We start from the raw sequence: 22,489 nt of genomic DNA on the forward strand, positions 1-22,489 counted from the left end.
AGGAAAGCCACTCTAATCAAGAAGGGCTTGCAATAGCATAGCTGATATGGTGACTACCCCACTTTGAGCGTATAATTGGTGAAATTCTGTTATGGCTGAGGCTTTGTAGCTGCTTGTTTTGCCTTCAGATGCTGACAGTTGCATCTGTCTTGGCACGTGACTGATTGTGTGGTTTGGCAGGTGGGTAGAGAGGAGCTACTAAGTTGACTCGGCCATAGTGGGAACTCTTACTGCTGCTGGCTTGTTAAGCAGTCCCGATTTGATAATCTGGTGTGTTGAAGCAAAATGGTAACCAGGAACTACTTCATGAGCTCAGCCACCTTGGCAAGGCAGAGATAGCAGAGAACAGGGCACAGTCACCTCATAAGTTATTTGAGCAGTAGTTAACCCTGTTTGAGTCAGAGCACCTAACTGATAGGTGTTCACTTTGTATTCAACAGCTACTAAAAGAAAGAGACTTCTTTCTGGAGTGTGCTATGCTGTCTTACTGCAGACTTTGTGTGTATGAGTTACTCTTTGAAATGAGCAAAGCTTGGAGTTGTTTGAGGGGTGTAGAGACAACTGAACTAAAACTCAAGGTACTTCCCAGAATTGTTAATCTTGTCTTTGGCTGAATTTACTACTGATTCTACAGGTGAATTGCAATAATGATGTGTAAGCATAGAGAAGCTCAATAAATGTCTTATTTAAGCCAGATTCACATCTCTTTTTAATACATGTATGTGCACATATGCATGTATGTACACACGTTCACATACTCTTTAACACCTGTGAGAACAGTCTGTGTGACCTTGAAGGAAACTGGAAAAAGGATGCATGCATGCATACATATGTACAGCTATGTTACCATAGTGTAAAGCTGCTTGGCAGGTTTGAATCAGAATTTCTCTCATGTTTCAGTTTATCTCACATTCACATAGCATTGATTTGTGCTTTGCATTTTCAATAGTTCAAGATACAGATGCTTTTCCACTTTTCCTAGAAAAGTGGAGTCCTTGTTTGGACTAGTGCAGAACACATTGATATGAAAAGAGCATCGATGAGCAATTTAGGAGTTTAAAGTTCTCCCTTGCAGAGCTGCCTTTTCCTAAGCCAGGAGTCCTGGCAGCCTGTCATTGCTTTTGGTGAAAGGAGACAGTGTTTAATTTTTTGTAGATAAAAGCAGGGATGAGCAGAAAGGTTCTTTGAAAAACCCTCAAGTCTGTAGTTTTGTGTCCATCAGTCTCTTTTTGCTTTAAAGGTAAAAGTGCTTACAATTCACACAATTAGCAGTAGTTAGAGTAGTGGATCAATTAATAAAAGCACCATCATGAACTTGAATTGAATGACTCAGAATAGGGATTTTAAACTATCCTCCAACTTATTTCAACCCAGTTCTAAAACACACTCTTAATTTACTAAAGACCAGGGTGTTCTTTGATTTGTTTTGATTTGGGGTTTTTTGTTTTGTTTTGCTGCTTTTTTCTTTTTTAGAAAGCAATTGGTTTTACTGGAAAGCTACTTCACCAGATGACTTGAGGAAGGAATGGTTATAAATAATCCTTTATACATCACTGAAATAGGTAGTTTTAACTGTAATTGCATATGTATTGCTATTAAAACATATCTTCATATTCTAAAAACAAAGGTGATTTTTAAAGGCTAAGGAAGGAAACTGGACAGTTTTAAGTTTTGTCTCTGTCTATGAAGGGGTTCTGTCAACTTAAATTTGAGCCAAAACTTGTTTTGTAATACTAAAGATTTATAAAACCAGCACTGAAGTGTTTGTATAATGACTTAGAAAGACCCTGGAAAGCCAGCAGTTGTTAAATAAATAAACATTTCCTATGGTCTCTGAAATCTCTCTGATGCTCTACTGCAAATCCGAAAATGAAGCGGATCAAAAGTAAAACTTAATTGAGAAACGCAGAAAAGATAAGCATAAGCAGTAGCAGTGTAAAGGATTGCATTTAAAAAATGTAGTCTTTTATCTGAAATTGCTAGTACTGTACTAAAACAAGAAGGATTAAGTTCTGGCTATGGTGATGCTAGTGGCAAAACTAGTGACTCGACAGGATTGTGAGCGTAGAGTTTGTGTGGTTCAAGTGGAGATGTTGGGTCTTTCTAAGAAGGGGATTTTACCTTTTGGTGCTTAAATCCTAACAACTGAGGAGAGTCACAGTTTCTGAGATTGTTTATTTATGGTATTATCATCTTCAGTAAAAGTTTCAGTTATTTACAAAAGTGTTTGAGAATACTGTGCCATCTTCCAAGATCTTATTGTTTAGAAAGCCCAGAGGCCGTGAAAAAGGCACAGAATGTTTGGTATTTAAATTGTGGGGCAGCAGGCTCTGATTCCTGGGCAGTCTGGGGAGCACACTGGCTCATGAAGAAAGGACTGGCTTTGGGACCAGGCCTCCATGAACCTGTCCTTGCCTTGGAGCAGGGAGGGCAAGGCCCGTGTCACTTCCTGGAGAGATGAGTAAAGCATTGCTGGTGGCTCATGCTCTGCAGGCTACTGAAAGAGTAATGAGGTGCCTTCCTTAAGCTGTTACCTGTTTTATCTCCCAGTACTAAGTTACGTAGACTTTTACCTTCATTGTGACTTCTTTTGCAATCAAACCTCTCACTTTAAAAGCATGACATTGTGTAATTTAGTCTTGTAGTCTCAAATGCATTTTATGTATTATTGGAAGAGTCATGAGTGCTTTCATTTTTGTTTTGTGTTTTTTAACCTTCTAGACTCAGATATTCTGGGCTGAGTAAAACACTACAGCAACACTTCCTTTATTTATTGTATAAACTCTCTTGCCTGTACACAGGGGATTATAGATGTGCTCTTAGATGCTTTCTGTGTTGTGGGACTCACCAGGAGCCCACACTTCTCAGGCATGAGCAAACTGGCATTGCAGCACATGGCAAAGAGGCAGGTTTCCCCTGGGCTGTGGAGTCATGCCAAAGACAAGGTACCTTAAAGACAACAAGCAATCTCCACTTTTACCAGGACCTCAGGGTTTTTGGACACAAATCTTTCAGAAATATCTGCATGAAACTAGCTTTGTTCACTCTGTTAGACAGTTTGTTTTCCCATACAGAAAATTGCTAGTGTGGATAAATGCTTTCAAGATTGGACCTTTCATGTATGTTAATAGTTAACAGAAGGACTATGTGCATATTCAAAAGCACAAACAATCAGGGATGTGATGACTTGCTGGCACAGTGTGGGTTTCCCACAGTTGTGTAATTTGGCTACTGGTCATTGTGTGAACTCTCAAGGTGAGTACAAAAATTGGTTTCCTTTTGTCACTGCATTAGGAGTGCAGTGAATGTTTAAGGGATATGAGAGGGCAGAACTAATGCAGCAATGCTTCACACTCTTCTCCCCCAGCATATTAAATCTTATGATTAGAAGAATCCAACATCCTTAAACTCTGCTAACAGCTAGCAGCACCTCCTGCTGCATGGTAGTTATGGACATGTACAACACTTTGAAGAAGCAGACTGTAAACTAGTGCATTCCCAATCTAAATTTTCTCCCAACTGTACAGAAATTAGATGTCTCCTTATTACAATTCAGGTTTTTAACCTCTTTCCTCCCCTCTTCCCGGTTAATCTGGGAAATACAGGTAGGATCCTGTTCCTTTAGTTGTGTTTTATTTGGACCAGATCTTGTCATATGAGATGTTTCTAGTTTTTGCACTTGGAATCTAGTCCTAGAGACAGAGGGGAGTGTAAAAGAAAAATAGAGAGGAAAGAGAACTGGAGAGTGATGTGAAAGGTTGGTGTACAATGTGACTGTTCTTCATGATCTTTTCAGGAGATCTCTCTAGCATACCATGACCAGGAAGGCATCTTGCCATGTTAAAAACCTCTGACTTCTTATCCCGAACAAATGAAAAATCGCAGTCCCATTTATCAAACCATGTTTGGTTTTGTGAGTAACAAATATGGTCCACAGTTCAGTATTTGCATGGTTTTGTGAAGCAGGAGTGTATGTGATGATTGAGGGCCTTAGGAATAAAATACTGCACTATAGCAGTCTGGAAAGAATCCATCTGAACTTCTTCCCTGCTTTCAACTTTATGGTCGTTCCAGCTAGGAAGTCTCGAGGATTTCAGTGTGCATGTGGATAGTTGCATTACTTCAGTAGACAGTTACTTGGCCAATAATTTTCTAACTCTCTTGAGAATGAACCTACATGTATGTATGTATGTTGGTAATCATTCTGTTCTGAGAATTTAAGTGGTTTGTTTGCTTAACTATTCATTTTACTACTTTTTATATATGTATATAATTTTTAAAAATTGGCTGGCTTCCCTAAAAATAAGTTGGTGAAGGAGAAAATAAATATGCTGTTGGTTGCATTTACAATAGTGCCATTGTGCAAAGCTGAGCAAGGATCATTTCCAAAAGGCCTCAGGTGAAATCTAATGGGAAACAATTTCAAACTGGTCTGAGTTCATTGGTAGAAAGAATGCATCTTAGATAAACATCTGATCCATGTTATACTACTTGGTATTATTCCTTCTCTGATTAAGTTATATTTTTTAAAATTTTAATAACTATAGTTGCATTGGCCAGTTGGAATAAGGAGCCTGTTATATTGTCTTTAATGTGGATTCTATAAAAATGGTTGTTTGCAGGTTACTCTGATTTATGAGGTTGCTGCAGCTTTTTCTTATTAAGGAAAATGATCGCTTTCTGTAAACTGTTTCTCATAGAGAGGATACTAAGCATTACACTGCTCTGGTAGTGATGGCTTTTGAGATACAGCCTGTGGTTTTGAAGAATATGCAGTGTTAATTTAATATTTGTTTTGGGTTAGCATTCACATTTGTTCCTTGTATGTTTACAGGAGAGCTCCAATCTTCCTGCTTCTCTTCTTTTAGCTCAGCATAAGGACAGATCTGCTACTCAGCTAGAAATGCAACTGGAAAAACCCAAACCTGTCAAACCAGTCACATTTTCCACTGGCATCAAAATGGTAAGATTTGCTTGTTTCTGTTTTTAATACCTTTTAAAAGGCCAAGGGTTTTCTTTTATGAGATTCAGAGGTTATTTAAACTGTAATTGCATATTATATGGAAGAGACTGTTCTCTTCCAATTAAGTTATTAGGAGTTAATCTAAGAATATAATCTTTCTGCTCGTTGGAATGTGACATTTTCGTTGCTTAGTTGTCAATAAACAAGCTCTACCTCTTTCCCTGCGAAGTTGTCACGTCCTTGAATTATTTCAGTCTCATTTGTGTATGAATTCTGGAATTGAAACTTTGGAAATTCAGGAACAGGCTGCACTTTCTTCAGAATTCACTTTAAACCTGGAGTCATCTGAGAGCATGAGAGGCACGATTTAGAAAATGATGCCGAGTAGTTAAGGACGCTGTGCTCATTGTTATTAGACTCCAGGAAGTAACAAGTATTCCTTCAAATGTGTTATTGCGTTGGTGACAGCTAAAGATCTGCCAGCATTCCTGGTCTTTATCATGACATGGTACAAGTATGTGTCAGCCTGTATGTGGAAATGTAAAGTTGAGGAGGGATGGGGTGGGTAGGTTAGGGGTGGGAGCATCAGTCACAGAACTTCTCTGCACCTTGCTATTTCCTGTTCTATTTTAAAGCTGCACTTTTTCTAGACTTTTTAGAAAAGATAACAGTAAATGTCGTCTTGAAAATAACCAACAGACTCTACCCTCTTCCAGAAACCAAGAAATCAGCAAAGCAAAACAACTTTGTGTCAAACTAGTCTTCCATCAATTAATTTATTTTGTCAGGGATATCCTAGCTATGTTCATTATCCCCCAAACAGTTCACAAGGTAGAAGCATTTGCAGCTTGTTTTCTTTTGAAAACTAGTATCAACTTTTGCAAAGTTGTGCAGATGATTTTCTTGTTTTCCTGTAGTATAAACTGTGTTGTCTTCCTTTTTAAAAAAAAAAAATCTAAGAGTCTGAGCAATAGTGATATGCTTGCTGAGATGTTTTCTGTTTGTGTAGAAAAGCTAGTGGACAGAAAATGTTCATCTTCTGTTTTAAAAAAATATTGTAATGCCTGTACTTGCTGATAAAATGTCAGAATTTCCTAAAGCTGTTGGCCTTTTTTTCTGGTGAAGGGAAGAAGTTAAGCTTATGCTACATGAGGACAATGGAAGTACATAAGCTAAAGAATATTAAATACAGTATGCAGTAGTGGACACTTCACATTCACAGCACTAAGTAAATTTCATCTAAAAATGGTGAAGGACCTGGATGAGGAGATTTCTAGCATCGTGACATTTAAATCTTATAGTTTGTAATAATAGAGGAGACTTCAGATAAATGATTGTTACTTTATCAGTGTTTAGGAAGTGTAAGTAGTTGTCTGATTTAATTTGTTAAGTCCCAAACAAATAAAAAGCTCTCACCTTGACAGACTTTTGTCCTAGATTAAAAAAGAACAACTTAAAAGTAATTAGGAATAAGTACAGTGAACAATAAAGTTCAGGATAGGAGTATTTGAAGGTGATGATTACTGTTTATGGAAAATGCATTACATCAAACAAGCCAGATCTTACAGTGATAAAATTACAGGTTTTGATGAGAAAGATGAATATTTCCATCTTCACAGAGTACTTGATGTGGTTGTTACATGACACTGATTTTTAAAGTTACGTAAGAATTAACACAGTAATAACAATATTGAGATTCTGCATGATAAATGAATTGACTAACTCATAACTTGTAAAGTGGTTGGTTATCACAGCATGGCAATGTTTCTGTGGGTGTTCTGCTAGGACACAGTGTTTGGAAGCAGATGTTGAGTATCTGTGGATGACATGGAAGTTGGCAGTTTGCAGGGCTGCTTTGACAAGCTGACCTCATTTGAATGAAACGTGTTTTAATATAGCTAAATGCAAAAATATAAATAGAAGAATAAATAACAGGCTTTGTGAAAGGGATTTGGAAGTTAGCTAAGCAAGCAAACCAATTTGACCCTTAGCCACAGCTTGTGTGTGTGCGAGAGCCTTGGATATGTCAATAGCACAGCAATAAATGGGAAAGGACTTTTCCTTCTGAGTGCAGTATTGGGAAAACCCAGACTGATGTTCTGCCGACTGCATTTTGAATGCAGAAACCAGAAAGAGCACAAAGAGGAGCCACCAAAGGCTGAAAGATATGCTTTGCACTGTATTCTGCCTCAAGTTTAAGAGAAGGTTAAAGTATGACTCAGTTTTCAGTCCTTAACACACAACATGCCAAATCTGAACAGTGCTACAGTAAATGTGGCAAGAACCAGGAACTTTAGTTAAACAAATAGGATCTAAATAGAAGCTACAGGAACAAATAAGATTTAAAGTTCACAATGTTCCACTGGTTAATTGACCTCACTGTTAAGACTGACTGTGGAATGCAGTGAAATCTCTAATTCTTGATGTTTTCTGATTACGTCTGGGATGCATCTTGGAAAGTTCCTGCAGTCAAATGCAAATTGTGTGGCATGGAACAGGGGTAGTTCTGTAAAAAGCAATACTGCTCATACGTGACTTGGCGTGGTTGATGATCTGTGACAGTGTAAGCTGAGTTCCTACCTGGGCACTCCCCTTTATGCCATGCTTATTTTCCAACTTGAGTGTTTTTCTGATAACTTGAGATGCTCATTCTATTTGTTTAGTATAAGTATACACTTGAAATAGGTAGAGCTTTTGTTGTGCTGCCCTTCAAGGGCAGCATGCTTTGTAGTTGCTCTAGCTTTGTTCCTCTCCAAGCCAGGGGATTCACACCACTTATATTGGTGGTGGCAGCTCTAGGGGAGTACTGAGAATCTCTTTTAAAATACAATTTTCATTAATGCTCTGTTTGGCTCAACAGTTCTGCAAATTTGGTATAGGTTCTGTGAAAAGTCTGTTTTATACTCATTGTTAGGGTTTCAGCAGCACACATTTAATGAATCACTACCTATATTCTTCCCCTGTGCCTTTCTTTCTCCCTAATAGTTTGGTCACTGTCTTTTTCTGGTGGGTGTTTTCCTTAATTATATTTCAAAAGAAGGGAATCCAGACAGAGCTAGCTGAGATGTTGGCTAATCCAGAGCTTGTGTTTATACAAAAGCTGTGGCAACTCACATGTTTTTTCTCAGCTTGAACATGAGTGCTTTTCCTGGGATGGTCTTGGTCAGAGAGATTCTTCAGCTCGACTGATAATCCGACATGTTTCTGGGTTTCTGAATTAAAGGCATGCCCATTCTAGTCTCCTGGGCAACACTCAAGGAAGTTGGCTCATTTAAAGTGTCATGTTAGTGCTGTGGAGTTCCTGTGCTTGCAGGGGGAGGAGGGAGTGTCTTTCACTTGTAAGCTAAGCAAGAGCATCCCCTATAGCACAAGACGGACAATTAGCTCATGGGGATAGGGTCTCCTTCACTTTTCCCTTTGTTAAATTATGGTTTGTTTTGCTCCTTTCAAGTGGACTTTTTTTTAATTAGTGGTCTGCACATTAACTTTTAAATTTTATCTCAGTCAATTATGTCTTCTGTGCACAAAGCATTCCTTCCTAATAATCAGTTTGATTTACCTCTGTAACGTGGGGGAGAAAGTACTTCAGAGTTTTCGGCTTATTACACTCATCATATGAAGAGATCTGCTCTCAGAGTGCCTGAATCTTTAAAACAGTCGTATTAATTCTAATCTCAAATCAGTGTAAAGCTACAAAAGAAACTGTATTGATGTTGCAATAGTGCTAAAAATACTAGTTCTTGTCAATGCTTGTACTTCAGATTTTAGTAGTTATCAAAGAGAGCAAAGGTTGTTGGAAATGAGTGGCATTTCTGGTGTTTCTAGGGCTTTTTGGAGTGTGCAATACAAATGTAAGGTCTGGTGATAGAACTGTTCTTCTGTTTCTTGGTGAATATAGTGACTTTCTGGTGGGGAGGTGATTTTAACATGAAGCTAATTTTGACATGTAAGAGATGCTCACAGGCATTACACACGAGTGGCAGTTTGCAAATGCTGCAGGAATTCATTTTGTTACTGTTTTCTTTTTATATCTCTGGCCTTTACAGGACTGTAGGAGCCTTTTAGTACTCATAGATCTGTGCTTTACATTACCATTGCAGTTAAAAACACTTAGAGGGATGGATGTATTTAACTTCTTAATTCATTGAGCTGTGAACGTGCAAACCTTTAAATCTGTGGCCCAGCTATTTACATGATTGGGAAAAAATATTTCTCATCCATGGACTGGCCCTGCAGGCTGTGCCCTGCAGCCTGTCCTGTCTCTTTTCTGTTCTTTCCAGTTTTATGATGTTGCATTGCTCTTTTTGCCCACTCTCCCGGGAGACTTAGCCTCTTGTATTGGTATTCTTGAAGTACTTTCATGTACTTAAAAACTCTATATTTGGATTGCCCAAATATGCAAGAAAAGAGTATAGGTGTTCTCTCATCTGCTACCACTTGGGAGAGTTTGGCTTTTTAGATTTTACATGCAAATACTTCAAAACTAAAACAATGCATCATTGACTGTTCAATTTCTGTCATGGCTTTTGTTTTATTACTTAACAGCCGTGAGAATATTTATTAATAGAAATATTAGTAGCAAGTGGTGCAAATGCTTCATCGTTACCAAGATGGTTGCTTCCCCTCTGAATTTGCAGTTTAAATAGATGTGTCAGGGAGGGGAGGGGAAGCAGATGCCGGGAGGGGATGTGGTCACCCAGGATTAGACAGCAGAGCAATGGCGGAAGGAGGAATAGGATCCAGCACTACTAAATTCCTTAACCTCCTGTCTTCTTCCGCTGAGCTGGGCTCCGTCTCCTGTCAACAGCACCCATGGATGGCAGCAAATTAAGAGTGAAATATCTACTTCAGCTTCTGCTTCCCTGTCCAAATCACATGTTACATGTAACTTTGTGTACCTGGATATTGCCAAGATTTTATTCCAGTTCTTGTAGTTTCAGGCTATTAGTAGCTGAATGCTGAGGAGAGCAATGTGCAGTCTGAAGCAGCTGGAGTTTGCAGGAGAGAGCAAGCAGTCAAATCAGTGTTTCAGAGGAATGGGTTTATCAGACACAGGATGTCTAGGACAGCTCAGGAGTGCCCGTTACCACTACGCTGAGCACAACAAGTGTTAGGGAATAAATTTTGTGCAGCGTTACACTTGCAGCAGTATTCTAATGGGAAATAACATTCTTATGTTATGTGGAGCTATTTCTTTTAAAACATTGACCTCATCAGCTCAGGTCAAATTAACTGTTCTTCATTATTGCCTTTTCCTACAATATTACTTCCTGTGCAAACAACTGCTCAATGGCTGCTTCTGTTTTTCAGTCTGTTACTTTTTATAGCTTGTGGAGCAATTATCCAAAATCATGCTCCAAATGCAGAAAAGTCTGTCAAAATACCTGTTTAATCAATTGTGCTCCTTCATAGTTGCTTAGACATATCCCAGGTATCCTGAGGTAAGTGAAGTGCATGTCGCACTACTGTTCAGACTGTAACTATTCCACAGCTCATGGGAGTGCTTTGCCACCTGGTCTGTGTGACCAGGAACTGTTTCGCTGTTATAGCCTTGCTTTGCCAATTCCTGCCCCTCTGGTTAGGTTAGTTTGTTGGGTTTGACATGGCGTGTTTTGCTGTGTGTGTGTGTAGGGTTTTTGGTGTTTTTTTTTCTTTCTTTATTTTGTTTTTAAGTGCTTATAGCATTTACCTAAAATGAATAAATAAATAGATAAATCCAGCCCAGTTCCTTCCTTCCCTGTTAGCTCATCTGGTCTGTCTTCAAGGTGAAACACTTCAGGTGGAATTGATTTCTTTGTGATATATACTACTCGGGGTTCAATTGGTGTTTTGTTTTTAATCTTCATTTGGCTCATATGATACACATTTTTCTTTTGCAGGTGGGTGGGATAATTCGCTTTTCACAACATTTGGTAGTTTAGAATCACAATGAAATCACAACACTTTATTTTCAAGAGGAAGTGGTGTGTTTAGGTTTATAGATCCTCATGGAATAGATGTATTTGTTTTGGAGACCATACGCGTGAAGGTGTAATTTTCAGTGGTACCATTATCTAGACCTCTGGCAGGAGTCTGGCTGGGTCTATGCTACTAGGCTGTTGCATTGCCCTTGCAGCCTTGGTGTCTGTATGCATGATGGCTGTATCCCAGTTCAGTACTCAGATACACTGAGCTGAGTCTCAGTCCCATCAAGATGTGAGGTATGTAAAAGACCTTCAATACTTCTTTAAAACCATGTATTTTTTGGTACTGAAGACAAAATCTTTTACTAAAGGCTTATACTACTAATACCAGTGATTTAGTTATTCTGTCTGCTTACTGACAAAAGTATAAATAACATATTCCAGGCTGGATTTTAAGGCCAAATTCTTGTCTCCTCCGTATCCCCACTCCTGCTTCGTGCAGTAAAACGCAGAGTAAAGAGCACAATTTCAGTGCAAATACAGAGAGGATACCCATCTCTGGCACATTCATTATTGCTTGTCCACATCGTGTACAAACCAAACGGGTCCACTTACAAACTTCCCTCTCTACACATAGCTCTACCACACATGGTATTCTCTTCCCTGGCTAGCTGTCACTGCTGTCCCATTCCTCACAGCCTCCTCCAAACAAGGAGCATCTGTGAGGATCAGGAGATAGGGAAGAGGAAGAAGGAGCAGGCAGTTACAAAGGCTGCTGAGAACCAGCATTCTGGCCAAGCAGCTTCCTTCATGTGCAGATTCACAGGGGATGCACATAGACATCCCTGTAACACCAGTTCTGCTAGTGAGATTCTACAGTTACTAAGCACACCTCCTTGTGATTTCTAGTAAGAGTATCTATTGCAAGTTGCTTTAGCTTTGATTTCTTTTTTATCATCAGTAACAATATCTTGTTTTTTACAGTGAGCATTGTGTTGATCTGCTGAGGAGGATACCTATTTCTGAAAAGAAATTGTGGTTATTAGATCTTTACTATCTCTGATGATACCTGGATATGCAATTCCAAGGGGACACCAAAAATACTGAATAATGAATTCAGGCTAGGGCTAACATGCTGGATTCAAACAGTGATCTAGAGTCCTATGATCCACACACTTCTCACTTAAGTCTCACAGGATTATACATACAATATGTCTGCAGCTTCCAAGTAGCATGATGGATAATGATTAGCAGTCCTAAATCTCTAGTCCTCTATTTAAATAAAGAGGTTTTGTTAAGAGTCAAGCACATACATGCAGAACTGTGCTTAAAGCTTTTGAATTCTGTTTTTTGAAGTGTGTGCCAGATAAGCCCTATTGAAGTGATCTATCAACAGAGCGCTTCCTATATACTCTGACCCATAGACCGAAGTCTAAAGCATTTAATTGAGTTCTGTCCTAAGTAATTACTATTATATTAGAGTGCATAAACATTAAACACCTTATGTTGACTTAATGTTTTTGCTAATGTAGATAATAAATGTTTTTTGGGAAATAGATTATAGCATTTGTTATTTCCCCTCCCCTCATTTATTCAATGCTGGCCTTGGAAAAGGAGATTGGATTTTGTAAATGCAATTCTACATCTCCCTACATCACTTTTGCAGTACTTCTGTTTGGAATGCCTTAGGAAAGATGCCATAGTGGAAATCAAGCTGTTTGGTGAATAGAATCACAACTACTTGACTTGATTCTGTTTTATGATCGGGCTCGCTTATACTGCTGTGTTAGAATAAATATTTCTTCATTTGCTTTAAGGCTGCTTTACATGGTTAAAGCAGAACATGTTTATATACACATATTAGTATAAACACAAATTAGGTCCATAAGTTTGCACAGCTGTAATGACTGGAATCTGGTAAATGAAATAACGCCAACAGTGTTAATTGTACAGGCATGAACAGGAAGAGCAATGTACTTGTTAGTTGAGTGGCTGTAGCCAGCAGAGAAGCACAACTGCTCTTTAGCTGCCACTTTTTGGAAAGAAACTGTTCTCAGTGTTTGGGTTTTGGGGGTTTTTGTTGTCTTTTAACTTTTGTTTGTTTGTTTAGATGTTTTAATCTACTGTTTGAGTTATGGAGTTGCTTGCATGACTCTACCATCAAACTTTAGAAGTACCTCTGTGTTGCATGTATTTGTTTTGGTCCCATGAAAAGGCATTGCATAGAACGAGGCTTGTGGGGAGAAGGCTCCCAGAAGCTTTCAGCTGGGCTGTCATCTGCTTCCCTGCCTGTACAGGAGCAGGCATTGGGACAGAGCAACAGGAACTGGGCTTTAGGTCCTAATGTAGGATGCCCAAATTCCATCCTAAGCAACAGCCAGAACTGCCACTAGCTACCATAGCACAAAGACGTGTTGTAAAAGGGTCTAAGGCAAATGCCATTTAAATCAGCTTGATCTTCTTATTTCTGAGTCTTCTAGTGCTTGAAACTGCTGTTGCTTGAGTAGGTGTTACTGTGAGCAATAAGGAGAGATCTGACTGAAAGAAAGAAGGTGGCTGAGAGTCCAAAAAAACAGCTGGCAGGAAAATAAAGAATAATAAAAATTTTCTCAATCATTGTTTGTTTTGGAAAGATCATGCTTTAAGCACATGGAAATACTTTACACATTTGAGAAGTGCTGACTTCCTACATGCCTTGTGAAGGAACAGCAAATCATTCATATAATGTAAACACATTTATAGATTGTTCCAATATAACTTTTTGCAATGCTGCTGTTCTTTTTAACAAGATACAATTTAGTTCATATATACTCTTTTGATGCTATGCTTTGGCCAAGAGTTGCACTCATCATAAATGTTAAATATTAGTTTGTGCTAAATGAGCAGTGCAAAGTTATTGAGCCACATTTTTAATGCAGAAAGCTGTTAAATAGGGCTGCTTGATGCACTATTTAAAAGTAAACATACCAGAAAGTAGTGCTGAAGGGGAACAAGAAATAAATAGCTTGTCTGAAAGTGTGAGTATAAGCAGTCTCCTTATGTCTTGCTGGAGATGATGTTAAAAAAATGAGAAGGGACAAAGTTCCTCTGTAAGGGTGGAATTTTAAGTTGAGGAAGAAAAATTATGAAAATGAGCAGCTTTGGTGCCAAAATTGCAGTGGGTATTTGTGGAATTGTATAATCAAAGTTCTGGAGGGGGAGGATCTCGAGAGGTTACAGAGCCCTTCTCCCCGCTGTGAGACAGTCAGTGGTACTTTATGCCAGGTATGTATCTAACCCGTTCTTAAAGACCTCTGGAGATGGAGACCCTACAGTCTCCCAGACAGCCACTGGTAGCATTTACTGCCTTTGCTTTTGCATTTTAGGGGAAACTTAGTAACTGTGCATTTCCTTGACCTGATGTAAGTTCATTTTCTGTCTAGGTAGGTGCCCAAAGCAGGTTGTTCTCTCTCTTTGTGGGAACTTTTTATGTACTTGAAGATCACTATGCAAAGAGGACTTCACAGAACTAAATATTTTAGAATTTAGATCTGCAAAAAAACAACTCAGACGCCTTAATTGTTACTTTAGAATACAAGCATTGATTTCTTGTGCAAGTGGTTGATAGACTGTCGCCACTCTACAGACTAGATGCAAAATGACATCAAATGAGGATTCCTTGGGGAGGAAAATTCTTTAAAAGAGAGCAGTAAAAAGATTTGAAGGATTGTAGTAAGAGCAATGAAAGTTTTGAAGCCATTTAGGCAAGCTAGAGTAGTAAATGTTTGTATGTGCACAGAAAAATGTGTGATTTTTCTGCCATGATCCTTTTTCCTTAGCACTTGTCTGCATTTGTGAGATCATATTTTCTTCTAATCATTTCTTCCGTGCTGCTGAATTAGTTTTGTGTCATTCCTTCACTGTCTCTGTTGTGTACCTGGAGGAGGGCTGGTGACCTGGAATGACAGAGCTGGGCTCTCTCATTTGTGAAGCTAGTGGCTTCACAAATTCTTCCGAGTCAGCGGTCAGTTGGGTTGTGTCTGTCTGGTTTTGAGAGTTGTCTGTTAAGCACATCTGTGCAGACTTATCTCACAGACTGGTTTTATTCCTAGCTATTCCATTTCTCAATGAACTTAAGTCTATTTGCTGATGTTACAGAGTATATTGACCTTGTGGCACAGTTAGAAGTTCTCCAACAGACTTATATTTTCTACTGGACTTATCTTTGCCAAACTTAAAAAGTCATGCAAGGGAGCAAAGAGGAGGACAAGAGGTCTGGCTGCAATGGGAGGTAGTTGCTGGAAGAAACATCAGAAAAGTCAGTATCAAGTACTGGCAGCAGTGGCAGGGGTGTCATGATGGAGCACAGGGTCAAGGCTTGTGGGGATGAGGAAGTGTAGGGCAGCAGGTGAGATGGGTGGAGAAGGAGATGGGGACTTGGATGTGGGGTGCTTAGCAGAGAACACGAGGGGACAGTGGACTGTCACCCTTAGGGAAGGGGTGTGGGACAGGGCTTGGCAGAAAGGTGGGAGTAGAACAGGGGAATTTCTAGGAAGAAGGCGTGAGGAGCTTCTGTATGGGATTTTGAATGATAGGAGAGCTCTGGGACAGAAGACTATGGGGAGTTGAGGGTTCTGGTGCTCATCTCTTTGAATCAGTTCTTGTGTAAGAAGTTTGGTCTCTGATGGCAGCAGGAGATGGTGTGTGTGCACTTGCGTGGTTTTCAGATGTGACCCCCTCTATTTGTTACCAAAGGTTCTGGCTGTAGGCAAGGGTGTACATACAGCACTTGTGTTGCCCACAGCATCTCCTGTTTTGTGTTAATCTCTGTTACAAGATACACCAGCCTTACTAATATATTAATTCCCCACAAGGAAAAGGTCTTCAGTCTGATGATTGAAGCCACGCTGTGTATATGTGTGTGTGTGTACAGCACCTCTCTGCACCTTAACTCATGCCTGTGTTAACATAGCAGATAAATGAATGTTTATTACGGGATCTCAGAGGAGTTGATTGTTGAGCTTTAAAATAGCACATTTGTAAATTAAAACTACCTTATAAGATAAAGATGTGTTTCAGAGGAGCTGTTGGGGGCCCTAGTTTTTTAATAGTACTAGTCCAAGATGCACTCATATTGTGGGAGAGTACTTGCAGCAAAAGATATTTTGTATCAAAGAGACAATGTTCTGTACCAAGGAGACTTCAAAAGTAATTTTCCTCGAGAATGTTTGTTCAGGTGCAGAGGCTAGGAGAAAGGAATATTGTTTTAGGCAATCAGCATTGGACATCAAAAGGTGAATTTCCTCATATATACCTAGTCTGGGCTGAGTGTGTCAGCCACAGTGTCGCTGAAAAGGAATATTGACAGCATTGGCTACTAATGAAAGAGAAATTATCCTCATGAAGAAGTGCCTTGGTCTCTGAAAGTCTGGCTTATCTTTATTCTCCTTAAATGTAATGGATTTTTTTGTTTGGGTTTTGGTGTGGTGGATGTTTGCATGTGGGTATTTGTTGTTTTTTTAAGAAGAAAAAGCTGGATAATAGACTATATCAAAGTGGAGAATTGACTGTTTTAGTTTGTTATTCTGCTTTGCCTGAGCATAGCTGCTATACAGGTCACTTGCTTCTGCTTTGGAGAAACGCAAGTTCGGATGTAGTTTTTGACATGCGTTATAGCTCAGCAGAATGTGTGGCAGAGCAGTAAAATCCTCTGGCTCTTGCAAAGTGGATAATAGCATGACAATAGGTTGTGGTTTTATGCAGACTCTCTTTAAAAAGTATAAAATACATAAGAATATTTTGACTACAAAGAAACCTGCTTTGCCTCGCTTAGGCAAATGTGTGTAGCGTTATGGGCAGGAAATGGAAGGACAAGAGAGCACATGTGGAACCATCTATCTAAATTAGCTGGGTGGAAGCCAGGAAACTGGAACTTGCAACATTTGCGGTGATTAGTAGAAAATGAAATGTTGGCTTCATGTAAGAGTAATGATTCCTGTATTATTCTGAGACAGTGAGGTAGATCCTGTGGGAGACAGATGGTACATTTAAAGGTGGTGCATGTGGAATTGAAAGATAATAGGAAGGTAAGTAGGTTGGAGGAAGGAACAACTCAAAACTGAGGGCTGTGCATGGGAGGAAAGCAGCATATATTTTTAGGTCTGAGGTCCATTCTCGTGTTTCACCTCTTGAAAGAGTGGCATAAATAAATAGAGCACTATAATCTTCTCCAAATCATAGAAAGAGAATCACGGAAACGTGATCTTCCACAGTACTGTCAGAGGCAGTGCTCAAATAAACAAGAGCTGCTGGTCTGGGCTCTGTAGACATGCTGACAGATCTAAAAGGGATGAGTACAGGCCTCACCATCACTAGGTAGTCTTTGACACCGGGTTGAGGACGGCCTGTACGTGTGTGAGCATGTGCATGTGGCTAGCATTAAAAAACAAGCCACATACATCCAAGACTATATATAAAGATGGCCAGCTTGTAATGCTTCCCTGTGATAGGTCTTTTGAGTTCAGACAAGCAAAGTTTGAATAATCAGTTAGTAAGTATTTGAAGAGTTTTCTGCCTTTCCAAAAAGGTGGCAGTTTGTGTAAGAGCGTGATAGCAATGACACAGGGAGTGGCAATGTTTTCTCCACTGCCATTTGGAGTGGGACTTGAGCCGTATCAGGACTACAAGTTCAGAAAAGCGATAAGCTGAGGAGTTGAGTTGAGTTGTTTTTTCCACCAGCTGCACACAAACGCTAGTACGGATGGAGCTGGAGGATTTTAGTGTTGTCTGCTTGGAAGTGGAGATCTTGACTTAAATATTCTGTAGCTAGATCCTGGTGCCCATGGTCTGCTGTGCCTGTGCACCAAGGATTCTCCTTTGTGGATGCTGCCAGTAAAATATGATTAGAGTTGTTTTTTGGTTGTGAGGGGAGTGAAAGAGGGCTTGGCTTGAGAGCTGGTGGGAGCATTAAGAGAGGATTGCAATGGGAGCTTCATGCTTCCTTTGTCTTCACCCATTCACCTTTCACTTACCTTAGTCAACCTTTCCATGGAATGATGCCTTGAGCTTGCATTTCCATTTTCTGTAGCACCTGAAGCCTAGACAGGATTAGGCTGAGACTTTCTCTCAAATCGGACAATTCTAAAATCTGTTTGGAATAAGTAAAGTCCCCCAACCCTTAAGGTGCAGTTTATACTAAAGCTTAATGTTTTAGCAGTTTAGTTTAATTGATAGTGTTGTGTGGAGCATGTGCTATATGCTGATTTTTAACCTGTTCTGTGTCTGTTTAGTTAAGTGAATTTAAAATACAAAATGAAATAGATGTGTCACTTTAACAGAAATATTCTTGAAGAGTGCTGTATCCATGAAACAGTTACACAGAGTTTAAAAGCAACCAACTTCAACTGTAGTAGAGGTGCAAGGTGTAACTTTGGCATTAAGCTCGTTTATCACTGAATTGAAAACCTTTGGATTTTAATTTTTTTGGAAGGACTCTGAATACTGGTGGTATCTGGGTTCCAATTTCGGTTGCTGTTAAGAACCAAATATAACAGTGGCTGCACTTTGAATTAATTTATGCTTTTTTAATGTAGAGGCAAAGTACAGTACAACAACTGCATCTTCTCAAAATGTCAAATTTCTTCTGCAGGAAGAAAAACCCACTTTAGAACTTGAGATACTTTGTTGTTAAATCTAGCACTATGTGGCCATGTTGGTTTACCTTCTAGTATCTTCAGCCTGTCTCTGCTCCATCTCATTGGTGCCATCAGGCTTTGAAATGCAGGAGTGGGCTGTGCTGGAGGTAACAGAGTTGGACCTACAGGTGGAAAATAAATTTAGATAGTAAAAACTGCTGCTCCATATTTTGTTTGGTGAAATCTCTGCAACTCTAGAGCTGTGGAAGTGCAGTATGGACCTGAGAAAGATGGGAGGAGTGTGTTTTTGTATGGGGAAGATATTGCTGTTATATGTTATGTTGTCTTTGATTTTGTTGACAGAAAAGGAAGCGCACAAAAACTTAGGAATGGTCAACTGGGACTTTTAAGAAGGGGAGAGAGAACCCATACCTGACATTACCTGTGGGTGACAGGGAGAGGCACACACAGCAGTTCTTTATTTTTTGCAGTCAAAGGTATCTGTGTGTGCATTGTCAATTGTCCATGACAGCTGACATGGAGGGAGTGAGGGGGGAGCTTTTTTAGGGGAATTCAGAGACTTGGATCAGGGAATATTTGCTTCAATCAAAATGCTTCATTTCTGGTTGATACTAAGGAACTATCAGAGAAAGCCAGTTTGAACATGATTTTTGGCCTGGAGTATCAATGCAACTTTGTTTGTCTGTCTTTTTGTTTTGATTTCCCCACATTCTCTAGCAGGGCACATATTGCTGAAGGATCAATTAGAAAACCTAAAGGAATGTAGGTAATGTGAGTGATAGGGTTACTACTCTGATCATGTTGGCAGATTCATTAAATTTACAAAATCTGCCCCTTTTACAGTTCTTCTATGCTTTTATGTTTCTTTGATTCAATTGATCTTGATTTATTTTAATTATTTGCATAAGTATTAAGCTAAGATTATGGAAAATAACTTTGTAAATACTTTCTTACTGTTCTAAAATCTAATTAAAACCCTGCAAACTTTGTCATTCATCATTTTGCCATAGGAGTCTGTTTCTTATGGAGACAGTCTAATATCCTGCAGCAACTTCATGGCATTACAAAAATAATTAATGGACCTTTTTAGGGCAGTGTGTGTTGCCACAATGTGGAATAATACTTCAGTGTTGTAAGTGAATGGTGTGCTAGGAAACACTAATCCCTCGTGTATAGTAACAGGAAGTATGAATATTACTTTATTAATAACGGTATAAAACACCTTTGCACACATGCTTTTTTTTTTTCCTGTGCATATTTACCTTTTCATTAACAATGATGAATTTTAATTACAGAAAATCAGTGAGAAATAAGAACTATTTGTTTAATTAAGAAGATCTGTTAATTTAAAACCCTTCAGAAGTTCTAAGAGATGGAACTTAGCCGTATGTGAGGGATGAATGTTGTGCAATAATGCCCCTTCATTCCCCTTTCATAATAAATCTCCACAGAGTATTCATCTAAAGGGCTGGATGCCAAAAAGAACAGGTTTGACTTGTCTGTGAGGATTTACACCACAGTAAAATGCACAACTGCTTTTGTAGAGGTCATTGTGAAGGTCACGGAGCCAGTATGCACTGCTGAATGAGAGCAGCCTGTAACAATGGCGTGCGAGGTTGGGCTGGGTGAAATCAAAGTTTAAACCTCATATGAAACGTAACAGTAAGATGGGATCATTAAAACACACGACTTCAAAACATATATGCTGTTTTGCAAGAAATGAATGGTGTCTTTGCCAGAAGTTTGCATCTCATACCCTTTGCTAAATGTAACTCCTAAGTCAAAATGAAAGTTTGATCAATTCCTAGCAATTAACATTGAAATAACTTAGTATGTCAAATATAAACACCCTCAAACCATTAGCAATTGCCTCTGTCCGTTTGAAAAACAAATCCCTTGTTGATATTGCAGTGGATTTAATTACCTGAAATTTGGCACACCTTTTCTTATAAATAAGGTCTGAGTTTGACCATAGGATTGCTATGTCTTTAAATAAAAGATGATGATCATTTCAAATGGCAACCTGCCATCAGTAGGGTTTAGTGAAGAGATTAATTAGTAAACTTTGGAATGCGCTACAGCAAATGCAGCTGATTGGCAACAGCATGTGGAGCAGCAACTGGTGGAAAGCTAGTGCTGCTGAGCAGCAGAGGTATTTCCAAAAAGACTTAAGAGCACTGTGATGTGCTGTGCTTTAAATGACACAGTGCTGATTGCACCAAACCACCAGTTATCTATTTTTGCAGTTTAGTAGATGGAGATTAAAGAACTCTGATGTGCATTTTGAAAGAAGGCAAGTTTCCTTTGATTGTTTTGATGTGCTTAGGTGCACTCCAACAGTGATGCCCCCTGCTCATCAGTTTGCAGAGGATTTGTGATTTGTCTGTGGTGTGTTTTGCAGTTTTTGGAATTAGAAAGACAAATGTCAAGGGTACTGTCAAATGCTGAAATAGGAATTCTTTGAAAAAGACACTGAAGTATATAGGATTAATTCAATGAGTATTGCAGAAAGCCATTTCTTAGAACTCTATTCTACTTCTTAAAATGATACAGATTACTGAGTATATGTGTTTGCATGATTTAGAATTGCTTACTCTCTCCCTTTTAAGGTTTTAAATACACAATTGGAGAAATTTGATCGCTTTCTCAGTAAACCAGTGCTCTAAAGATGGTTCATCTGTTTGATATGAGTAATGGACTCTATTACATGTGGTCCCTTGTGAGACTATTTTGTCAATTTGTGTAGGCCATGGGATTGGGGCCCAGATAATGAAATTAAGAAGATTTATGTAAAAAATAACTACTCTTGAGAGATTACTTGGAACCTCTCTATATACTGCTTAAAATCTCTCTTAATGATATTGCATTAGTCTCTTGATTCCCACCTTCAGTTAGAGAGGCATGGTCAAACATCTATTTAAATCAGTAGGAAAATTCGTGTTACTATATGTATTCTGAGCATTGGACAAAAGTCTATCCTTGTGGACTTGATAGTGATATCACTGAAATAGCCCTATCAAATTTTTGATCTAAAATGGCAGAGGTGCTTGATCTTACAAGATATGGGTCATCCTGACGTTGACCCAGAAAACCCTTAAGCTTGTGCTTTAAAATTCAGAAAGCATGTACTCTTCTTGACTTAACTGTCAGCTCTTTTACTTTGTCCTCATCTCATTTCAGTTCCTGGGCTCATCAATGTATCATGGCAGATCTGTGGACCAGGCAATAGCATATGCCTGGTATCTAATACCTGATTGCACGCTGCTCATCTTCTGAGCTGTTGGTCTACGGAAGGATGAGGAGTGGAGACTGGAGTTGTCAGAGTGTTGGTTGTTTCGCTGGAGGCCTGTTTCTGCAAGCCTCTGCTTCCTAGACCATTGTGTTTATTGCCATAGGTAATTGCAGTGAAGCGGATGGGCTCAGTTTACACAGTCAGGTTTAGACTTGCTTGGCTTTGTTGGACAGGGCTTGTAGGCCACAATCCAGACAAAGTAATCGGTATGTGACTGCTCCTTTGACTTTTGCGAGGCTCTTTGTGTGCTTAAAGCTGGGTAGTTTTCCAAGCTGAATCGCTGTTCCTGAATCTGATTCTAAGCCCCAAGTAAGCGTATGATAACATTTCCTGGTAGCAAATAGATTTGTTAGCTTGGTGTGCCTTTAAATGAATCCTGTGCTTAAATGTGCACAGGGCTGGGGCATTACAAGGTCTTGCAAAATGTTCACTGATAGTATTTGTTAAAAACTGTTTAAGTCATGCTCTTAGATTATTTGTATATATCTGTGTATATACATACAGACCAAACCCCTGTGCATACAAAAAGCATCTCATTTAAAAACAATGTTGAGTACTGCAATTGACTTAATTACTGAGACTTGGTTATTTTCTTTAAATCTACTGTCTAGATGTGCAAAATATGCATCAAAGTGCATTACAAAGCATTATGAATAATTAAAAGCAAACTGTAGCCCTTCATAGAAGAGAATGTAGG

At 39.1% G+C, this 22,489-nt stretch overlaps 1 protein-coding gene across 2 annotated transcripts in view; it reads left to right on the forward strand.

The window, feature by feature from the left end:
* MNAT1 (MNAT1 component of CDK activating kinase) overlaps positions 1–22,489 on the forward strand; it is a 126,408-nt gene that overhangs the window by 52,313 nt on the left and 51,606 nt on the right. For both annotated transcript variants that reach the window (XM_061998035.1, XM_061998036.1), the window contains exon 6: positions 4,835–4,963. In XM_061998035.1, the coding sequence (XP_061854019.1) occupies positions 4,835–4,963 (129 nt within the window). The remainder of the gene's footprint in view (positions 1–4,834; positions 4,964–22,489) is intronic.

The sequence above is a fragment of the Colius striatus genome, chromosome 6 (genome assembly GCF_028858725.1).
Source record: "Colius striatus isolate bColStr4 chromosome 6, bColStr4.1.hap1, whole genome shotgun sequence".
Lineage (NCBI taxonomy): Eukaryota > Metazoa > Chordata > Aves > Coliiformes > Coliidae > Colius > Colius striatus.